Source organism: Phoxinus phoxinus, assembly GCF_949152265.1.
Source record: "Phoxinus phoxinus genome assembly, chromosome: 14".
Lineage (NCBI taxonomy): Eukaryota > Metazoa > Chordata > Actinopteri > Cypriniformes > Leuciscidae > Phoxinus > Phoxinus phoxinus.
In genome coordinates this window covers 22242903-22266325 of record NC_136889.1, presented here as the reverse complement: position 1 = coordinate 22266325, position 23423 = coordinate 22242903, and the positions used below count along the sequence as shown (strand labels likewise).

At 36.5% G+C, this 23423-nt stretch overlaps 1 protein-coding gene across 1 annotated transcript in view; it reads left to right on the top strand.

The window, feature by feature from the left end:
- Window positions 1-1292: 1292 nt before the first annotated feature.
- Window positions 1293-23423, top strand: part of lmbrd1 (LMBR1 domain containing 1) — a 94684-nt gene continuing 72553 nt past the window's right edge. The window contains exons 1-3 of the mRNA XM_079636404.1: window positions 1293-1413; window positions 3473-3649; window positions 13202-13265. Coding sequence (XP_079492530.1) covers window positions 1306-1413; window positions 3473-3649; window positions 13202-13265 — 349 coding nt within the window. The 5' untranslated portion in view covers window positions 1293-1305. The remainder of the gene's footprint in view (window positions 1414-3472; window positions 3650-13201; window positions 13266-23423) is intronic.

Here is a 23423-nt window from a genome sequence, read left to right as displayed (position 1 = left end):
TTAAATCCAGATGTATGACAATGATTATGCATTTCTTGACTCCTTTGTTGTGCTTTAAAAACATACAGAAGTCAAAATGGTGTCCTGCTTCAAATCACAGTTGACCTGTGGATGACCTCTACACTGAGTCCATCTCTGGAACAGAACTGCCTCTCTGCCAATCATATGTGCTAATTGAACTCAAAGGTTCAAAAAACTGCATTAAGTACAGGTCGATAATATTAGGTAATTGGTTCTGAGGTGTAAGAGATGGAAATAGTCTTGATTACATTAAGGGCTTAATTGCTCCCAATGTGTCACTCAGTCAAAAGCTGGCAAGCAAGCATACACTTGAAAAAGATTGAACACTTATGGTTCAGTTCGCTGGTTATCACCAAGGACAACTGGATTATGAATTCATACATGGTGGGTTTCAAATTCAGAAAGGGGAAATTAAAATTTAGCACGTATCATGAATTATTTCAGAGACACTTGGGCTAGATTAAATATAAGAAGACTTTGGATGAATAGTTCCAGTTAAAACATTTGCACACTGTCCCAGCAGAAGGGCTAAGGGATTTAAAGAAATTAAACTTTAAATCTGGAAAGCTATTTCTTTCTCATGAGGCAATAATCAAGACAGGTGGTCATTTTGCTTTTGGAAATTCACATTCTCTTTTGTTCTTGCATATTCTTTGAGAATTCCGTCAGCTCAGAGTTTAGTTGGACATATAAAATGAAATAATTCTACATCAACATCGGAGTCGGCTGTGTAGATATGTGGAAAAACACATAAAACACATTACATTTTCATGACATTCGCAACAACATTTTAGCTATCTTTTAATTAATATATCATAAAATAGGCCTAATGTATTTTAGTGTAAGAATATAATTAACATTCACACTGTTAATTGCAGAATGTTGGGCCAAAAATCTTTATGCTAGTTAATATTCAATATATTTAACAAATGTTCACATGTGGCATGCATGATTAAAAGCAGAACAGGAATTACAAATCAAAATCCCATAAAAAAATAACAGAACATTTTTCAAATAAAAAAGATAGACAATACACCCCTCCCTCCCCCACAAATAAATAATCAGTTTGGCTCATGAACTGCAAGTTTGATTATTATTATTTTTTTTTAAATTGACATTAAAATATTTACAAAGTGTTCTAAAGTGTTCAGTAGTTAATATGAAGTCATGAAATCTAAGTATAATTGAAGTAGGCTATGTGAAATATAAATGTAAAAATCTTCAGTTTGTTTTGTATTTGACCCAGTCCTCCGCACCAGTGTGTTGTGTGACGTCACCCGTCACATGGCGCGCGTCAGCTGTGTTGCAGGAAGTGAAGCAGTCATGGCGACTCCTGTAGCTTTACTCCCTGAATCTGTGCTCGGATGGTCTATTTTCACTCTCGTTTTGCTGGTGAGATACATACATTATACGCTATAACTTTAATTTACCTGTATTATATTGTTAAACGCGGTATTTCCGCGTTTATATCACGTGCTATACTGGTTTGTAGCTTGATATAGCCTATATCATATACAGGCACGCCGCACTACCTTAGTTATATACGTCATTTCATAATCCTGTTAATGTTTACAGTTAGAGGCTTTTTGGCAGGTTTTACAAAAATGTTACACTATACTGTTTTACTAGAGGTAACACTTCATTTTCCAAGTACAAGTAGCCTACATGTGTTATTGATATAAAACCTTTTTACGTTCAACATTTAACATTAATCGTATTATCCCATTTGATGTCCACAATCACAGGTGAAACTAATCTCTAAGCCCTAATTGATTAATTTTACAGTTTTTAGTATTTTATATGTGAATATATGTTAGGCTACATCTCAGAGTCAGAGCCAACTATAAGTAGCCTATTTGTTCCCCTATGAAATCATAAACACTGTCAGTGATTTTTGTTGTTGTGTTTGTTTGAGGCAGGACTTTGGTGACCAATGGCTGAAAGGGGGAGAGTTCAGGAAACTTTACAAATAGTCATTATCTTTTGCAATTTCAGTTAGTGGCAGAGAAATAACACACCTCAACTTTAAACAATTAATTTGTATCCTGTCTGGTCGAGGTGTTTAATTAAAGTGGCTTCTATGCCTTACTTTTCTAATTAAAATGCAGCCTGCTCAAGTTTAACACTTGTTAAGAGAGCTGTATTTCCTGTTTGTTTGGAGCCTCCTGATTTAAATGCAAAGCGTTGGGTCATTATCTGACCAACAATTCAGGCAGAATCTAATGCGCATCGTGGCTCTTAATTGATCCTGTTTGAAAATAGCATTGGGTAATCACAAGCTCTTTTTAGTGGTGTCCTGAGAGCTTATAGAGGAGGCCGATGTGTTCGGAAAACAACCTTTCACTCTCATACAAGTTCCTCCTTAAATTTGGACTCTATTTATGTTTTTTTTTTAATGAGATGCAATGCAATACTTTTCAGTTTCTAAATCTGTAGGCAGGATTTTTCTTTTCTTTCTAGGTGAGGAGCTATTGGTTGCTAGATCAGAAGTGCAGTACAGAAGCACACGAGTTATCGGCTTGAAAAGGAAGTTGCGATTGGCTTTCTTATTCCCTATTGTTATGTAGCCTATATCTGAGTGAAACGGCTTCTCGAACAAGAAAAGATGTAGGGTGGGAGTGGGACTTGATTTTGTCCATCGGGACTTGATTTGATGGTTGTGGTTTGTTATTGCTGTGATCTCATGTGAGTGTCAGGCTGTCCTGTCCTCGCGTCAGTAAACCGGTTATCAGAGAAGAGATGTCACTGCAAGAGGGAGGGGAAGTTATTTTGATTAGGCTAAAGATTATGAAGGCACATGAAAAAAGGTCCATATTTAAAAACAAAACAAAAACGAGCATGGATAAATAATTTATAATAAATAGCCTATTGCAATATTCCATAAACAAATAAGAATGTTACATTTTAATTTAATGGTGAGTTTAAAGTGGGTTTGTGTTATGTGGAAGCCAACTGTCTGATATAATGCACATCGGTTTGACACCAGAGAGATTTAGGCCTTTTAAAACAGTGACACACAAATTTAACACACAGTTATAATAAATTATATCATATCAGGCCTTAGGCTAAATAAACAAGATTTTGTTTTAATCATGAGCATGGCTTGAGTACAGATTGACATAAGTTTTTTAGCAGTTCTTACATTTTTATTTTATTTCATGTACTTTTAATTTCAATGTCTTTTGTGTAAGTTTGTATGATTTTAAAAACTGAAAGAAAGTTTTTATTTTTAGTATACTTTATTGATAATGTTTTATGACTAGTCGATATCATACATTAGAAGTCATACATTAAAAATAAAAAAATACGTTTTGTAAAGATTTTTTTTATATTTAAGTTATGTCTAAAAATGTAATTTCAAACATTTAATCATAAGTAATCGTGAAACTGGTGGTACTGTGTTTAACATTTATTTTGATGCACATCTCATCTTGTCCCCCTGTATCTTCAGGTCATCGTGGCCTTCTGCTGGGTTTATATTCGGAAGTATCAGAGCCGGCAGGAGAGCGAGGTTATCTCCACCATCACGGCGATATGTGCTCTGGCCATTGCCCTCATCACATCGGCTCTTCTTCCTGTGGATATCTTCCTAGTGTCCTTTATGAAGTATCCCAATGGCACTTACAAGGTAACCTTATTCCCGTACATGATAACTCACACATATTTGTGCTTGATTCAATCCTGTAGCTACATTATTCCAGGTGTGACAGATAAACCTGTCTTGCATTTTTTAAATGCAACATGAAATCCAATTTACTTTCTTATTAAATATCCCTGGTCTTCTTGTACATGATTCATCGTCACTATGCATTATATTATTAATCACTGTGTTGTTATAAAGTTGATTATATGTGCTGCCTGGAAAGAATAGAAATAAAGGGGTCATATGATGCTAAGTTCTTTGGGGTTTTTATTGTGTGTGATGAAATCGATCAAAACATTTATTTTTTTATTTTCACATACTGTACATTATTGCAGCTCCTCTATTCCCTGTCTGTCTGAATTGCGGTGATTTCTATAAAACCCCTCCTTCCGAGTGCTCTGATTGGCCAGCAGTTGTCCATTGCGTAGTTATTGGCCAAACACCTCATGCATGTGCTGGAAATGTAACAGCCCTTACCATAATCACGATCTTCAGCTTTAAAGGGTTTCCGTAGTTAGTTCACCAAGAAATTAAAATGCTGTCATTAATTACTCAACCTCATGTCGTTCCATCCAAACCTGTAAGACTTTCATTCATCTTCGCAACACAAATGAAGATCTTTTTAATAAAATCTGAGTGATTTATGTCCCTCCATTGACAGACTACGGAACTACCACTTTGATGCTTCAAAAAATATGTGGTTTAGTCCAAATTTTCTGAAGAGACACGAGCACTTATACACTGAAAAGATTAAATTTAGGCGTTGCCGTTGACCTTGATGTTGTGTTTGCTTTAAATGCTTTGCTGATGCCATTTCATGTTCTCGTTCATGGTTTTGGATGAATTGCATGAATGGTAGTTTACTTTCACCACTTGTGAATACAATGGCATTTCTTGTTGCACTCTTTCCTAAAACATCCCATGATGCAGTCAATTGCAAAAAGACGCAGAGATCAATACTTCAGGTTTGAGTTCAAAGACTGAATTGAACACATCTTTTTTTACATTTCTTAAATGGTCTAATGAGACAGTGGTTACTATGGCAACTGAATGGCGTAATTAATGTAACCACGGGCCCACCATTCTTCCTTACAGATAATGAATAATTAAGCATAGAATTACCTTCTCTTGACATGAGATCTTTAATGAGTGCTTCACTTAGAACTTCCGTGAAACTTTGTTCCTACTTTGCATACTATGAAAGCATATCATGGCCCAAGCCTGTCAAGTTCTAAAATGGAAAAAAGTAGCATAAAAGTAATTTAGACAACTTGTGCAAGAATTCGGAAGTCATACAACTGAAATTGAAGCTGTTATTCGTTAATAAACTTATTATTTTCTGTAGCCTTCAAATTGCACTTCCACATATATTCAAACTTGCTGCTTTATAGTTGGTTTAGACATTGGAACCAATGGAAATTTGAAAATGTGGCCAAATATACAGTTTTTATTCATCTTTTATAATACCTTTTTTCAATCTGGATGTTCATTCAGTTTCTCGTATGGGAAAAGCACCTCTGCATAACATCTCTTTTTGTGTTCCTCTGAAAAATTGAAGTCATAGATGTTTAAACCTTGAGGTTGAATAATTTTAAATTTTTAGGTGGACTGTCCCTTTAATTGGAGAGCAAGGGCCTGAGACTTTTAATTCCAGTATTTTTATTTGATTGATTACAACTTACTGATGTCCTTACAAAACACATAGAATGTGGAATAGAGCCCGAGCATGAGGCTATTTCCATTGTCCAATAGTCAAACATGTTTTGACTATAAGCAGCGAGCCTGTTGTCACCCAAAACGGTTGATCTTTGAATAAACACACTAGAAATATTACAGAACACACCGGTAGTATTTTCCCCTGGCTGTGTAAAACACTACTCAAGCGTGTGTTGGCCAGAATAAATTGATATCTGCAGACAGTGCTGGCCTGGTTTTCATTTGAGATAATGATCAGCCCTAGGATTGTTAAAAAGGGCTTGTAGAGGTCAAGACAAGATTTGACTTTATCAGAGTTGCACAAGATTCATTACTGGTTTAATTTCGTTAATTGGAAGTTAAGGGTTTTGAAGTGTTCTGAAGAAGACAGACTTGCTCAATCATATCAGAGATCATCTATCGAGGCGGAGGAGGATAACCTAAAGAGATTCCCAGTGACTCTATCGGGTTAATTAGATCTCTGATGAAGCCACTGATCTTTCTGTACCACACTTCTTTGAAACACTTTAAAATTCATAGATGATCTTGAGTTGTAGAGCACTGTAGCGTAATATAGTGAATAGATTGGCACTGCACACTGAAGTTATATAATCGTTATATACTGAAATAGGAGTTAAAAAATATGTAATTATTAGGCTTTTTTGTGTTTGCTCATATCAAGTTAGAGATTTAAACAAAACTTGAGTCCACTTTCCTGCAGAAAGTTTATTCCTCCAACCTTGATCAAACTCACCTGCCTGTAAATTTCATGTAATCCTGGAGATCTTTGGTGCATCCGAAATCGCATACTGTCTGAGTAGGTGCTACATTCAAATTTGAATTTACTTTGCTACCGTTTGTATTATATCAGGGTGTCTAAACTCTGTCCTGGATGGCGACTGTGCTGCAGAGTTTAGCTCCAACTTGCCTCAACACACCTGCCTGGAAGTTTCTAGTATGGGTGAACTGCGTTTTTGCACTCTTGAAGGACACTTTGGGAAGGGGACGTTAGGCTATTTGTAGGCATTTTCCAAACGAAAGTGAACAACTGAATCGCTTCACAAAGGGCCCTTCCTTAATTCCATTAGTGAAGGGATTATGTAATGGTCTCTTCAAGGAAGTAATTAATAATTTATGGTAATTTTCTACCTTTCGGAATGAGTGGGCCATAGAGATGTTCACTTCCGATTGGAATTTGTCAAGTAAGACCTTGATTAGCTGGTTCAGGTGTGTTTAATTGGGGTTGGAGCTAAACTCTGCTGGACAGTGACCCTCCAGGAGGAGGATTGGACAGCACTGTTATTTTCTTTATAGTATGAATACGGGTAGTAAGAATAATTCAGATGTATTACATGCATCTACCATGTTGCTACTGTCACGTGACCTACTAGCGTTAGTTGCGTCGTGGAAGTAGTAGGTCATCCGGGTACTTTTCGCCTATTTCTTTTCAATCCTATGTATGTGGGGAAGTACAGTATTCACTTTCGGACACAGGGTATGATTAGCTTGTTCAGGTGTGTTTGATTGGGGTTGGAGCACAACTCTGCAGGAAAGTGAACCTCAAGGTCCAGAGTTGAGTACCCCTGCCCTAACCCAAAGTATATGGGTTATGCACAACAAACTTTTGAATTTGGTTCAGGTCTTTTGTATGTGCTTCTTTAAATATAGAGCTGTTTTACTCAAGATGCCAACAAAATGAGCTACCTGGTAAAGTGAAGTGCGCACTTCACTCACGCGATCAGCACATGATCAGCTCCGCGGGTTCGATTTTCAATACCGGTTCACAGTGAATGAATGCAGTGAACTCCATCTGTGCATGTGCTGAGTTTAGCGTGCATGTGGGAACGCAGTTACGCATTTTTTCACATTTGCATTGTTGACGATTACAGCATTTCACTAGATTTGTAATGAGACGCATATGTAAACTTTAAATAAAAGCCCACGGGTTTATCTCTTGCATGTGTAGAAATTAGAACGAATTATGAAAGTTAAAAAAATTTTTTAGTGCATTTGTTTTACAATATATGTCATTTTTTTGTCATAGGAATAATGTTATAACATTATCATATTAGTAATATGTAGTGTAATGTAGACTGAGACACTATATAACAACTAAAGAGAGGTTTGAGAGTCCCCTTTAAAGTTCAGATACAAGTCGATGCACAGACTTTTTCTTTTTGAACACTGGTTGGAGCTCTCAATTTTGAACTCTCAAAGATTTGAACTCAGATGGATGAATTTAACTTTAAAATGTACAAAATTCGGAAACACTAACCGATGTCCATTGCTTATGCAGATTGATATCTAAAAAATGTTTATTCTTATCACTAACATTTGGGTATTAAAATGGCATCAAAATAACTAGCTAGGTTAGCTGATTACCTTAAAATCCCCATGTAGTCAATAATTGTATCCCTTAAAACTCATCTTTGAGCACCCAAATGACATATTTAAAAAAAAAATTGTTCAACACATGGTTGGTCTTAAAGCATATTAAAAACACCACTTATGTAAGGGATAATGTATAGCGAGGCGGTTGTTATAGCGGATACAACCCCCGACAGGCGTTGGGGTCTTGAATCAGCCTGAAGGGGTTGTATTCGCTATAACAACCACCTCGCTATACATTATTCCGTTTATTACATGGCTACCTACCAAATAAATCAATAATTTGACACTATGTTGTTTTAAAAAGGAGTTAATTGATTTAAAAACGATTGTATTGCTTCCGTTGAAAAACACTGTGTCCATGGCAACGCTCTGTTTTTCATGGCAACGGTGTGTTATACTTAGCAGTGGTCTGTTATCAAGAAATAACAGACCGCATTTTAAATTTGAATTTTACCAAGCCATATAATAAAGACATAAACAACTGTGGCGAGCAGGACGAGGCCGAGGGCCGTGAGAGAACGGCGCGAGGCCGGTGGCGTGTTGGCTGATGAGCGACACCTGCGCGACGCACCGGTCTCGTATCTCTCATGGAGGAGCGGGGGCATAAAAGGAGGAACGACGATCGTGAAGGACGAGAGAGGACCAGGCCTGGACTGTTTTATTTGATATTTTGTTTTATTATGTGTGGCGGCAGTCGTCCGTGAGGGACTGCCGTCTTGACTTTCATTTAGTGTTTATTTATTTATTTTTGAACATTCGCCCGTTCCCACCTCCTTCTTCCCACAACAACATACTACGTTACAACAACATTAAAAGTCCATAGATATTGCTGGCAGTCACATACTGGCGTTAACACTTTCTCCATCAAACTGGTGCGATAAGACCTGTTTTCCTCTGTTCATGTGAAGCCTATTAAACTTAATTTGTGCAACGAACATTAATGATATCAAAATTGTACGACTTGAGTAGAGTTGTGTTACTTATCTTAAGTGAGCGATAGATTTGCTTTGAAATAGGGGCCCAAACCATAGAATCCTTAGAATATCCCAGAAATGCGAAGTTTTGCATATCGGTTTGTGTAAGCCACCTTTGCCCTTGTTAAAGAGCACAGAACAGTATTTATTCTAACTGTTCTAGGAAGATTGCAACAGATTCTGATGAAATGCGCTCACCCAAATGGGTGGGAAAATGTCGTTTGATAATCGTTCTGAAGCTCCCTGTGATTCACGTTGCATAATAAATCAGGCAGACAGGTGCTCTTTGTTGTAGGAGGTTGAGATGGAAGGAGCCATCAAGTCTTGGATAAACACGCAAGATTATGGCAGCGATCTCCTTGGCTCCGGCCCTCCGGTAATCCGTTTTTCTGTTGTGACGATCAAATGTATCTCTCTTCCTCCAGTCGAGTAAGCTGGCTTAATGGGCAGAGGAACCTTCTCGTCTAAACATCATCTTAATGCAGCCTGTGCACGTAGGACTCTGTAGGTTTATTTCTGTTTCTCTGCCCTAAAGAGATTACAGCAATGATTGACAGGCCTGGGTTTGGCTAATGAGGATGCGCTCTCGAACGTCAAACTTGTAGCAGTGCTAGGGTTACTAGATAAATTGTTGTTAAATCAGGCTTGTTTTATTCTATAGATCTTTGTTATTCTGTGGGTGTTTTTTTTAGAAACCCACAAAACTGATCTGCTTAAACTGCAGGAGACAGATTTTACACCCACAGAGGCCTCAAGAAGTATTTGGACACTTAAAAGACACTTTTTAAAAATGTGTTGACTCATTTTGTTGTGAAATCCGTTTCCCCTTTCCCTCCCCCCTTTTTTTAAATAGGCTTTTATAAAGTCACAGATATGACTGATAAAAGTGGCATTTCTTTTAAAGGATGACACCCACTATTCATGCATAACATTTGTCTAAAATTTTCAAACAAATTTGTTATCTAATGCAGTGACATTTTAAGTGAATTGTTTGGCCTCTGTACACTACCACTAGTCAGATAGATTTTTTAAAAGAAATTAATACTTTTATTCAGCAAGGATACATTCAATTGATCAGAAAAGTGTCAGTCAAGACATTTATAATGTTATAGAAGGTTTGCTTTTTGCTGTTTCACAAAAATGTTAAGCAGCTCAACTGTTTTCAACATTCATAATATAACATATTTCTGAAGGATCACGTGACACTGAAGACCGGAGTAATGATGCTGAGAATTCATCATTCTAAAACACAAAACATTAAATAATTGTATTCCAATATTAACAGAAATATAATGATAAGCAAATATATTCATTACAGGGAATTCTAAAGTTCATATTTACAGAATTTAAAGGGCACCTATTATGACATTTAAAATGTTCCTAATGTTGTTTAGGGAGTCCCCAACAACAGTTTTACATGCATGCAATGACAAAAAACACTTTTGTTGTCGTATAATATGCATTTATTTTTACCTAATTTGCTCACCGACTCCCAAATGATTCGTTCAACGACTCATTTTTCCAAACCCCTCCTTTGCGCGACGCTAATCTGCGTTGATTGGTCAGATGACCCAGCAGTGTTTACAGAGATAATACTTATTGTTTAACACGGAGTACAATGATGCTTTTATCAATTAAATTGTGTTATAATAATGATTATAGTCCACTGCTTTGTAGTTTGTAGTAAAAAACTAAAAATAAGATTAAGAATTTAATGTTATGTTAGCGAGCATAGCCCAGAGTTAATATTGTAAAAGCACAATTAGTCTTTGTTTGCATTAGCCCGATGCATAAACATAACGTTTTTACAAAAAAAAAGTAGTTACGTTACTACGAGGTATTACTCTATTCTTTAAGACAACTCCGAAAACAACGACAAACACTTCACATATCTCAATACAATTGTCATTGAAGACCTAGAAGCTAAACGGTGCTTACACAACAAACCAAATAATTATTAAGCATGCTACATAAAACATAAAATCAACAATTATTAATAACACTTACAGGTTGTGATACGGAGGAGGAAGCTGATGCAAATACACTTGGAACTGAACCTTCCTTCAATATCATCCGGCTCGCGAATCCAAGTTTGAGTGCATTTAAGTTGGTAAAGCAATCGTCTTGAAAATGACGCGAACAAAGCACAAGGCTCGGACTATACTTCTGTGGTATAGTTGTATATATGAATTGTAGCCACTTAGTCTTCAAATGCTCCTCCTTGGGCAGATGAAAAAAGTTGTCTTTTGAGTCGCACTTTAGAACACAGCGTCTCGTCGCCCTGATGTTTTCAAGTTTTCCCTGCTGGCCTTGGAGCGCAATAAGTGGGCGTATCGTATTCAAATAACTTGACAAGTTGACGTCATCTAGTCAGAGAAAAAGCTTCGGTCTTCTAACGATTCATAAAAATGACTCCGAGTCGACTCTTACTTTTGAAAGACAATAACTTTATATACGGTGCACTTTCATATTTCAAACTTTGCAGGATGTTTTTGTTCACTTAGATCTATGTTACACACTACATGAAAGGTACATTTCAAAATTCCATAATATTTTTTTTTTTTTTTACGGAACAACTTATGGAAATGAAAGACCCCCTGTGGTGAAAATCAAGTTTAAAATGTTGTTTATATGTTTTTTTTTATTATATGCTTTAAGACAAACCATGTGCCAAGTCATAAGTCACCAGTGCTGAGTGTTTTCTCCTTAAAACTGCAGTGAAAAAAAGACAGTCTCAAAAAAGCAGTTTGAAGTGTTTCTGACATCACAAACTACCTTGTAACCAATCACATCATGAGGGGGGCAGGCTTTAGCATATCATCATTACTATGCTGCGAAGCAGGGGAGTCTTAAGAGAAGCCAGGTTACCCTGGTATATTTTTCTGTTGATATGAAAAATCTAGTACATTTAGCAATATAGCGGGTGAATTGTGTATAAGGATGTTATGATTAAGTAACAACTATATCTTTCTCCACTGACGTTCTATGTTGTTTAAAACATTTCTAAGTATACAGATTTTTAGAAGGCAGCTGACTGACTCTGTGATGGCGAATGGGAACATGGTTTGTGTAACATTAACAACGCATTATTAGCTGTTTGATAATGTAGTCAAGCCAAATGCTAATCATATCAATTACTGTTATGTGTCTGATGTTGTAGAGAGCGATACATTAAACGCATTGTCATTCTGATGTTTCGACTTGTATACGAGTTGACCAAGTGGATCTCTGAACTGGTGTGAGTGAGTGGAGGCGGGGCTAATTTGCATATTCACGTATTCGCATATTAAATGAAGCAAGGGTGTAGAGTTACATTCAAGCTATTTTAAGGCATGAATAAAGATTTGAATAAAAAAAAAGTTTAAATATGTAATTTCGGTGATAAAATTATTGACTACAGGGCTTTAAATAAATCTTAAAAGCCTTTGAAATTTCAATAAAAAATGTTCTAATTGTTGTCAGATATTACAGCTATAAATTTCTCTTTGTGAGTGTGATCTTTATAAAAAGGATTGTCTAATAATCACAAGTAATTGGGAACGCTATTGAAATTCATAGGTCAACATGCATGGGAACGTTGATTATTATATGCATCATTTGTGATAAAATATCAATAAGTTATGTCTTGACCTGTTTAGATTTGTAAGGGCCGACAGCAAGTTCATTTTGATCCAACGGCGAAATTTTCTAGTGCTCGTGTAGCAATTATGGGTTTGCTCTTTTGGCATGATGAAACGTTGGGTTATGAATGCAGGATGGAGTTCATTGAGACCGAGAGCGATAGAGGGAGAGAGAGAGAGAGAGAGAGGGAGTGATTTACTGCGGCAGGGCAGACAGCAATTCTCTCTGGCATTTGGATCTACTCCGAGAACCTGTGAGTCATCAAAGTGTCAGGTCACGTTTTTGATGGAATCTCTGACACATTGGGAATAAAAAACAATGCGCTTGGAGAGCCTCTTCTTTGTATCACCAATGTCCCATGGCACCATTTTAAGTCCTGTCATAAAAATCATGTTTCACCTCACTGTATAGAACAAGATATTTGTTGGTCATGTTTTTATCCTTTGAGATTCACATCCTACATCATATATTGTGCTGCATTGTTTGTGTATCCTGTAGGGCTGTCAATTCAACGCATGAATTTTGTATTATTACTTTAATACAAATATAAAAGATAATACAATGAATCATGCCACCTGACCCTTAATAATCAATGTTTGATGATATGGAAATAAAACAATTTATCAACATTTGAAGCCAGTTTTTATGTTTATTCTTCATTTTGAGCATATGCTGAGAAAATATGCATTTTTTATATTCATATTCTATTGTGATTAATGAATCAGCAGTAATGTATTTAATCAATTGACATCCCTATAGCATATTGTGTCATCTGAAGAATTAGATCTATATTGATGTGATTGAATGTATGCCAGTGTATTTCATATTTTTCTTTTGTATTTTTTTGTAAATCCAGGAATGGGCGGCAAACAATGAGACAAGACAGCAGATTGAAGCCTCCGTTTTGTACGGCTACTACAGTAAGTACTAAATGACACTGGTCTGGTGCAGTAAATTACATTTTGTCTTACCTTGCATTTTAGAAAGTGTACTGTTCGTATTCCTTCATCATCTGCTGCCCTTATTGTTCGGGTTTCATTGTGGAAGCCGGCACAGTCCAGTCTGCAGCTCGTTGTTAATGTCCATTGACTTGGGTTATAAATTACGGGATGCTCATGATCTGACATCAGCCTACAAAAGCTGGCAGTTAAGTCGCTGGACGGTTTTATTTGTGCGAAACCGTCTTGGTCAAATCAAGCTAAAGCGAGTGCAGTTTTCAGCTGAATAAATCTCTTGTCTGCAAGGGTAAAAAAACGCATTAGTCAGTGACCTTTTCTGCGAACAAGGTCGGAAGGACTCATGAACGTGGTTAAACGCATCTTTTTTGAAACCGCATCCTCTCTTTATGACATCATAGCATTAAATATATCTCAGTGACATGCATGCACACTTTAATTGAGTCCTCCATTGCTTTCACTTTAAATAATATCTTATAGGAATGCTGGAAGCTAGGACAAGGTAACATAAAATTGAGTTATGGCACAGTAGCTTGATTATCATTTGAATTTGCATTTTGCAAACAGATGCTGCGCAGAACAGGCCGTCAGTAGTAGAGCGGCACGGCGTCTGTTGAGCAGTGCCAAATGCGCTAGAGACAAGCTGTCAGCCAATACAAACCAGCCAATCAAAAACCCTCACTTCCATCGTCAGAAAAGCATCAGAAGATTAACGATGACAGTGCAGGTAGACACGCCGCAAATCCCCTGTCCAGCTGTCGGCCTGTGTTCTCCAAGAACCAAACAAGAAATCTCAAAATCGATTAGATATACTTTGACAACAAAACTTCTGTTTTCAGGAGAACTTTGGAGTGATTTGTGTCGGAACATAATGGTGGGAAATTAGCTTATTGCTGTTTTTGTACATTCGCATTAACAGTAAGATTTCTGAGGTTCATACAAGGTGCTTAAAGGAACACTCCACTTTTTTTTTGGAAATAGGCTCATTTTCCAACTCCCCTAGAGTTAACAGTTTAGTTTTACCATTTTCGAATCCATTCAGCCGATCTCCGGGTCTGGCGGTAGCACTTTAAGCATAGCTTAGCATAGATAATTGAATCTGATTAGACCGTTAGCATCTCTCTCAAAAAAATGACCAAAGAGTTTAGATATTTTTCCTATTTAAAACTTGACTTTTCTGTAGTTACATCGTGTAGTGTAAGACTGACAGAAAATTAAAAGTTGTGATTTTCTAGGCCAATATGACTAGGAACTATATTCTCATTCTTGCGTAGTAATCAATGAACTGTGCTGCCGTACCAGCAGGCGCAATGATATTACAAAGTTAGTGCCGGTCATGTTGGAAGTTACTGAGCTGGGGACTATTTTCAGGCGCTGCGTAATCATTGCGGCTGCTGGTACGGCAGCACAGTTCATTGATTCGCTCTGTGCCATAACCTCAAATAGGAAAAATATCCAAAATCTTTGGTAATTTTTTTGAGAGAGATGCTAACGGTCTAATCAGATTCAATGACTTATTTAAATACAATATATATGAAATAATTTTTTTGGGAAAAAACACAAATACAATCTTTTCACGCAAAATTAACACTGCAGCTCATCTGATAAACCCCCATCGGACCTTTTATCGATAAGTACGCCAATATTATAATATAAAATGTTTTTTTATAGGACAATTATAGTCATTAGAAACTTTGTATTTCATATTATTAAATGCATTCTTGTTAGTTGTATTTTGGATACCTTATATCTGTAATTTGAGTTTAAAAAATCCTTAAAAAATACTAAAGATATTGTTTGATAAGTGCAATCTCTTATTGTAGTCCTTGAAAACCAAAAAAAGTAAAGTAGTGCTTGAAAGTCCTGGAAATTCTTTTTACAGTGTCTGTACGAACCCTGAGTGAATATATTCAGTGTGAAACATCAATTGAGATTTGATTGGATCATGAAAAGTAGAGTATTATATTATTAATGGTACTTCTACATCTACATTGCTATTGCTCATGATTATGGTTAGGGGTTTGATGCTTTTGACCAATAAGCAATCACAACCACCCAGAACACCCTATCAAAGTGTTAAGATCATAAACTGCATAGCAAACCACTGGGAACTTCAGCTCACATAACATTTTTATAAAATTCAAAAATCTAGTTGTTTAAAGGGATAGTGCTGTCATTTTTTACTCATGTCGTTCCAAACCAGTGAATCTATTTATTGTGCGGAACACAAAAGAAGATATTTTGAAAAATGTTTCTTTTTTTTTTCTTTTTTCTTCCATATAATAAAAGTCAGTAAAATCGTTTTTATTCCCACTGACTTTCATTTTATGCACAAACACATTTGAAACATTCTTCAAAATATGTTGTTTCATCTCTTTATTTAATCAACACTGCCTTGGTGTTGTCAGCAGAACAGAAAAGTTATTCCAGATTCAAAAAAAGTTATCGCATTTTGAAGAAAGTCATTAGGATTATGAAAACAACCATTTTTGTTCCCTTTAGAGAAATCGACTGATGAATTGTGCACAATGAGACCAAGGACTTGGATCCTTGGACTAAAACCTCTTTAGATTAGCAGCTTAAAATAGTCTGATTGCAAACAGTGGAGCTGAAACATTATGCAAAAAACTTTTTCTTTTCTAGTTTTTACCTTTTTTTTTTTTTGCTGTAATTTATTGATTGAAAATCAGACTTCAGAGGTTGTGTCCTGAAGCTTTCAGCTTTCAAATGGTATGGAGATATGTCTAGTTTTTTTAAGATAAATAAATAATTTTAAATGAAACAAAGCAATTGCCTGCCAATCTACTTTGTGGGTTAAAGGGTTACTTCAATAAATAATGAAACTGATCAAATAGATGGATGTGATTCTACCGGTCGACATTGAGAATATGGATTCCAAAATGAAAGTTGATAAACTGCATTTTATTAAGAGAAATTCCACAGAACACTCGTTCATACTGTCCTTTTAAACCCACAACTCTGTTGTTTAACACTATTCTTATGATGTCCTCCCCATGCTGTGTGTCCCATGATGCATCTCTTCTCCCTTTGCTGTGGCATCTATAAAGGGTTTGATTGCTTCATTTCTGGGTTTTCTGGAAGATCAGGGGTTGTACCATGCTGACTATCCTCAAAGAAACGAGAGAATGCTTTATTTGTACTTCTGGGAAAAAAATATCGAAATTTGAAAAGAAAAGGAAACCCCACTGTTCAAGTGATTCTGGTGTGCTGTGTGGTCCTCGGTGCAGGCATCATGCGTGGAGGTGGAATAGATGAAAAAACAAGATACTGGTGACTTTGAGTTTGTGGAGAGAGAGATGGCTGTCTGATGGCGTGTGTGATTATGACTAACACAGCCTCAGCTGCAGAACGATCTGTTCACTAGAAAGATGGTTATAGGGGGCAAATACATTGGCTTTGAAGACCCGTGTGTGGAAGGGGTTTGAGTAGATGTGAACGCTGTAGAGTTATACTTGTGTGTGCTGTGTTACGTCTGAGTCATTTAAAAGACTCAAGGTGTTGGGAAGCTAACTTTTAAAGTACATTTCTGTAAGAAAGACTTAAAGGTTTTCTTTGTTTGAAAAGATGTATTATGTTAACCTAAATTACTTTGTGCCATCTTAAGATGCATAATAGAAATCAATACCTTGGGATATTCTAAACACGTGACCGGGGGACTTGGCAAGTTGCAACGCTGCTCTTAAGCTTATGGCCTTCTATCATCAGACATTTATTCATTTAGCAGATAGTTGCAAAGAAATAATTTCATTCATCATTTTTTCAGTAAAAAGAGTATGTGTGTGTATGTATATATATATACATATACAATACATACATATATGTATTTATACGCACGCACACACATGTATTAAACAATATATGTCATATTTAAAATACAAAAATATTAGAAAAAATTAAGAAATATTTGAGAACATTATACACATAATTATACACTATATATATATATATATATATATATATATATGTTATGTGCATATATATATGTGGAGATCATATATGTGCATAATTTATTTTGTGTGTTTATGATATGAATGGATAGATGATGTGATATTAAAATTAATAGTCTCAGTAATATTACTTAATATTTGTTTAATTTATTTGTATTTTATACATGTTTTAAACATTTATGGTCTAAAATGAATGGGAAACCATTCAATCTATTGTCCTTTTAAAATAGAAATAAAACCTATTAGCTGGTAAAATAATATATATTTTTAAAAGAATAGCCTACGTTTGTTATACATTTTAATACATTTAAAGGTTCAAAATGCTCAGTAGTAGATGTTTGAGTTTGTGATTTTTTTTGTGTGTTTTGAGTTTGTGCACAAATGTTATAATATTTCCTGCATGGAATGACTCGTGTGCAGTTTCCTGTATGTTCATATTCAACATGCTACAGTCACTGAGAGTGCGGGGCTTTATTCAGCGGAGATTTACTGTTTGCTTTTGTATTCCTGATGACAAATGTTTGTCTTTCTTTTCGTTTGCTCTCGAGCTCATCCCGTTCGTCCTCTCGGGGATGGACTCGGAGAGGAACAACTGTCTCATCCAGAGAAACGCAAGCCGAGGAGGAGGAATAAAAACAAATTTGAATCTTTTGCAAAAAAGTGTGGTGTCAACGCCTCTCAAGAGCTCATCCAGAAAAGTGCCTTTGTTCTCTGAGAAAAGATGCCACACGCTGTTTTTTCCCACCAGCCGCCATTAACACTCAGCCAGCTGAGCTTGGGGGTATATTTGCATTAACATCACCTGCTGCAGTGAAATCTAACAGTAATTAATAGATTGTCCTCAATCAATAGCTGCGTCCCGCAAGCTGCTCCCGCGGTATCTCACACACAGGTCGTTATACTGCGATTAAGGAATGTGTGTATTGTTTTCTCCGTGGACATAACTGCAGTGCCTCGAACAGAATGATCCTGCTGCTTTTTTTTCTTCCTCTTGGTGGCATTTTTGCTCTGCTGCAGTTCTTGAATTAGTCGCATTGATTGCGGGCCCCCCCTCCTCTCTTCCTCCCATCTCCGCATCATGTGCAGAAGAGATTTCCCAGCAGCCTGTAGGTGGAGATCAAGCTCCATCTATCACAGCAAAAGCCGAATCCAATGCATTTGAGGAGACTGGCAGGTCAAAGCCTCAAAGGCTTCTTTACAAAGCCGAATCCGAGATCCCTGTCCGCCCATGTCTGTGCAAACGGAATAATTACAGCGCTAACTTTATCTCGGGCGCAGCGTGTGGAAATCACCACAGACTTGTCCTGAAGGAGGAAGAGATGGCTTTCTTCTGAAGTAGTTGGACTCGGCTTGGTTGTAATTATTTTATTGTGGTGCATTGTCAGGTCTACAAATATTCAGCATTTTGTGAGAGGCGGAATTCGTATCCCAACGTGAAGCCCTCTCAAAGTCAACTGACATGCTGAACAGCCCCTTCAAGAGCTTTTTTTGCTTGTTACAGCCGCTCCGTTTTAATCAAACTCTGCAGTGCTGTGTCATGTGTTAAGCTGAAAATGGGGTAATGCTTTGTGTAAGACAACACTTTAGCTGTAATCATGTGACGGCTCTCAAACCCTGAAACATCTTGGTTCAGCAAATCTGACAATGAACTTCATAAATCCTAGAGGGAGTCTACATTTCCTCGTAGATGTGTACTGACAGCTCTTTTCCTGATCTTTTATGAAGTGTAATCTTTTTAAAGTCTCTTTTAAAGGGTGGCATCATACATTTACACACGTTTTGCAAAGTTGCTCGGGTCCACAGAGCAACAGGCTGAAACCCCCAGAGCCCTCTAAATAAGTAAATGAGTGGATTTTATTATGTTCTAACACTCTTTTGCATGTGTTCATCTGCATGCATCTGTATATTTGAAGGCTGAAGGAGGGCTGAGGTTTACAGATGCAGTCCTCATAATAATCACACATTTAATAACCATGATAATGCATGAATTTGGTAGTGTGCGGTGCGCATGCTTTCATGTAGAAATCATTATCTATCTATCTATCTATCTATCTATCTATCTATCTATCTATCTATCTATCTATCTATCTATCTATCTATCTATCTATCTATCTATCTATCTATCTATCTATCTATCTATCTATCGTTCTATCGTTCTATCTATCGTTCTATCGTTCTATCGTTCTATCGTTCTTAATATCGCTCTGTCTACCGTTCTATCGTTCTGTCTATCGTTCTATCTATCGTTCTATCTATCGTTCTGTCTATCGTTCTATCGTTCTTAATATCATTCTATCGTTCTGTCTATCATTCTGTCTATCGTTCTTAATATCATTCTATCGTTCTGTATATCGTTCTTAATATCATTCTATCGTTCTGTCTATCGTTCTTAATATCATTCTATTGTTCTGTCTATCGTTCTATCGTTTTATCGTTCTTAATATCGTTCTTAATATCGTTTTTAATATCATTCTATCATTCTGTCTATCGTTGATTGTTCTTAATATCATTCTATCGTTCTGTCTATCATTCTATCGTTCTATCGTTCTGTCTATCATTCTATTGTTCTATCGTTCTTAATATCATTCTATTGTTCTGTCTATCGTTCTATCATTCTATCGTTCTTAATATCATTCTATCGTTCTGTCTGTCGTTTTATCGTTCTGTCTGTCGTTCTTTATCTTTCATCTATCTATATATAATTTTTGTATAATAATAAATGTCTATCGTTCTATCATTCTTAATATCATTCTATCGTTCTATCATTCTGTCTATCGTTCTATCATTCGTAATATCCTTCTACCATTCGTAATATCCTTCTATCGTTCTGTCTATCGTTATGTCTATCATTCTGTCTGTCTATCGTTCTATCATTCTATCGTTCTATCATTCTATCGTTCTACATTTTTTTCTATCATTCTGTCTATCGTTCATCGTTCTAAATATCATTCTATCGTTCTGTCTATCGTTCTGTCTATCGTTCTGTCTATCGTTCTATCGTTCTTAATATCATTCTATCGTTCTGTCTATCGTTCTTAATATCATTCTATCGTTCTGTATATCGTTCTTAATATCATTCTATCGTTCTGTCTATCGTTCTTAATATCATTCTATTGTTCTGTCTATCGTTCTATCGTTTTATCGTTCTTAATATCGTTCTTAATATCGTTTTTAATATCATTCTATCATTCTGTCTATCGTTCTATTGTTCTTAATATCATTCTATAGTTCTGTCTATCATTCTATCGTTCTATCGTTCTTAATATCATTCTATCGTTCTGTCTATCATTCTATTGTTCTATCGTTCTTAATATCATTCTATTGTTCTGTCTATCGTTCTATCATTCTATCGTTCTTAATATCATTCTATCGTTCTGTCTGTCGTTTTATCGTTCTGTCTGTCGTTCTTTATCTTTCATCTATCTATATATCATTTTTGTATAATAATAAATGTCTATCGTTCTATCATTCTTAATATCATTCTATCGTTCTATCATTCTGTCTATCGTTCTATCATTCGTAATATCCTTCTACCATTCGTAATATCCTTCTATCGTTCTGTCTATCGTTATGTCTATCATTCTGTCTGTCTATCGTTCTATCATTCTATCGTTCTTAATTTTTTTTCTATCGTTCATCGTTCTAAATATCATTCTATCGTTCTGTCTATCGTTCTGTCTATCGTTCTGTCTATCGTTCTGTCTATCGTTCTGTCTATCGTTCTGTCCATCGTTCTGTCGTTCATCTATCTATATATTATTTTTGTATAATAATAATACTTAAGGAGACTTGCTGTGTATATATATATATATATACATACACACCTGTTCTGGTGTAAATTGTGCACACTTAAGAAATAACACTGCACAGTTATTAGTCAAAGAGACCCAGTGTGAGCATAAATGTGTTTTTTGGCTTGCTCTCTGTTCTTCGTGCATGTTTCAGCATGATCGCTAATGGAAAGTGCAAGTCACTGGTGGCGCCCAACAGCAGCAAACACTGACAGATTGTGCATTTATTGAAGTGGGCAGCTGTGCATGGTGCAAGGTCCTTGAACCTGCTGAGATGAGAGCTCAGGCCAAACCGTATACAGGAAGGATTCAAATGTCGCCCCGCTCTGCCTGCCATTAATGCTCAGCCCAATTTCTGAGAGGCGCATCATGGTGCCTGTGCCTCGTGGCAGGGATTTTGATGATCGGGACTGGGATGGTAAACCAAGATGGATTGCAGCTGAAGCCACCATCCAAGACATCCCTGGAGATTAACCTCGTAGGTTAAGTAATTAAAGGGAAAATATATATTTGTTCAGATGGCCTGGGGCCAAGTCCTTGGGCAGCATTTCTATTTAATGTAGTGTTCTTTAGAGTGGACAGCCTCTACCTTGAGGTTTGGCTGCAAAGTACAAGGTTAAATGGAAAAGCATCCCTAAAAGTCCCTGGATACATCCGGTATCTGGAGCTTAAAGGCTTCCTATCATCCCGCCTGGAGTCTGTTACCAATCCATGTGTTTGTTTGAAATGTCAAGACTGTTTAAAAGCTGAAAGCTTTCCTGAATTTTAACTTGAAGGTTTTTGAACTTTCATTTAAGGATACCAGAAATGTGTTTGAGTCTGTAAGATAATCAGATCGAACTGTCAAGGAGTCACTGAGGTGTCCAGCTCGGTGCACATTTAAATCTACATCTCTGGAAAATTAGCCTAGGCGTTCGCTTCTTTGCCCGCTCTCCGTCGGCTCTTTTAACGTCCTCTTGAATAAACAAAGGCCAAAGTCAGTCAGGTGTGTCCCTGTGCTCTTGGACTTAAAATGAGTATAAAAGATAAAAGTAAGGTAATTCAAGTCATACGTCATCACATAATTAGTTCTGCAGATAGAGAGAAAGCTCTGCTGTTGCAATTATGATTGAACCGGACTCAAAATAATGTGTTGTCATGGATAGTTCACCCCCAAACAATCTGTTATTATTCAATCGCATGTCTTTCCAAAGCCGTATGACGTTTTTTTCCGTCCGTCCATCCATCCATCCAAATTCAATTCCGCATCCTGTCTGCTACCCCAATTCAAATTTCTGGAATTGAATTGTAATTGAAAAGGATTCTTCAGTTCAGTCATGAATGGCACAAAATCCAGGTTAATGTAACCATATTTAGCTCTCTAAAAAAGGGCTGACAACCATATTCTGCTGCTTTGTGACTGCATCCTGAATATTTTCTGTGTTCATGCAATACTTATGTATAAAACATCTTGAATTTGCAACACGTGAGTTTCTTTGTCGGCATTCACCATTAAGGGCAATATTCAGCAAATGCTCCATAATGCTGCATTTGAAAGCATATTTAAAGGCATGGGTTGAGGAGGGAATAAACTGTGAAATCAATTCAGGAAACTGTTTGGTGTGCCAGTCTTCAGGGTCCGTGCCTTATTCTGTAACGTGTTGCATGAAGATGATCTTACCTCCCTTTTGTGCTATTTTCACATTAATTCACCATTTGTGACTTGAATTACACCACCTCTTCAAGAAATTGATGCCGTTTTCCCTTCTGTAAAGACGGCAGAGGAATCCCATCGAGTCTATGCACCCCACGAAGAGTACAGTGCTTTCTTTTCAGTCAGATGTCAACTATTCTCAGCTGCAAAGTATAAGCGATACAGTTCAAATTCTGACATTTCTTTCTCTTCATTTTTTCTTTCCTGGCTTTCAAGCACTCCACAAAAAAGTAGCAAAAAATGGACAATGATTCAATGAAAATATGTTTTATAATTGTATTTCCTAAATGATGCCATGCAATGAAATGTGCTAATACATTGATTCAGTTGGATTATTTTGGTCCGAAATTCCAACTTTTCAGTGGAAGTAGAAGTGATATTTTTCTTCCCGTCTCCTAACATAATATTAAATCAAATCAAATTCAGGAAATCAATTGGAGATTGAAAGACAGTCATAAATGATTTCTGAATGAGGCACAACCATTTATACTTTTTGCAAGAGCTGGTATCATGTCTTTCTGCGAGTCCATGTTGTTTGTTTGCTATTATTACCCTACTTACTGAAGGTCGCATCTCTGCTCATTTGAAAATGTAGAACATTGTTCTTGCATTCTTTTTGCATTGGTTTGATAGTAATATGTGCTCTGTCAAAGTCTCTTCCTGTGAATAT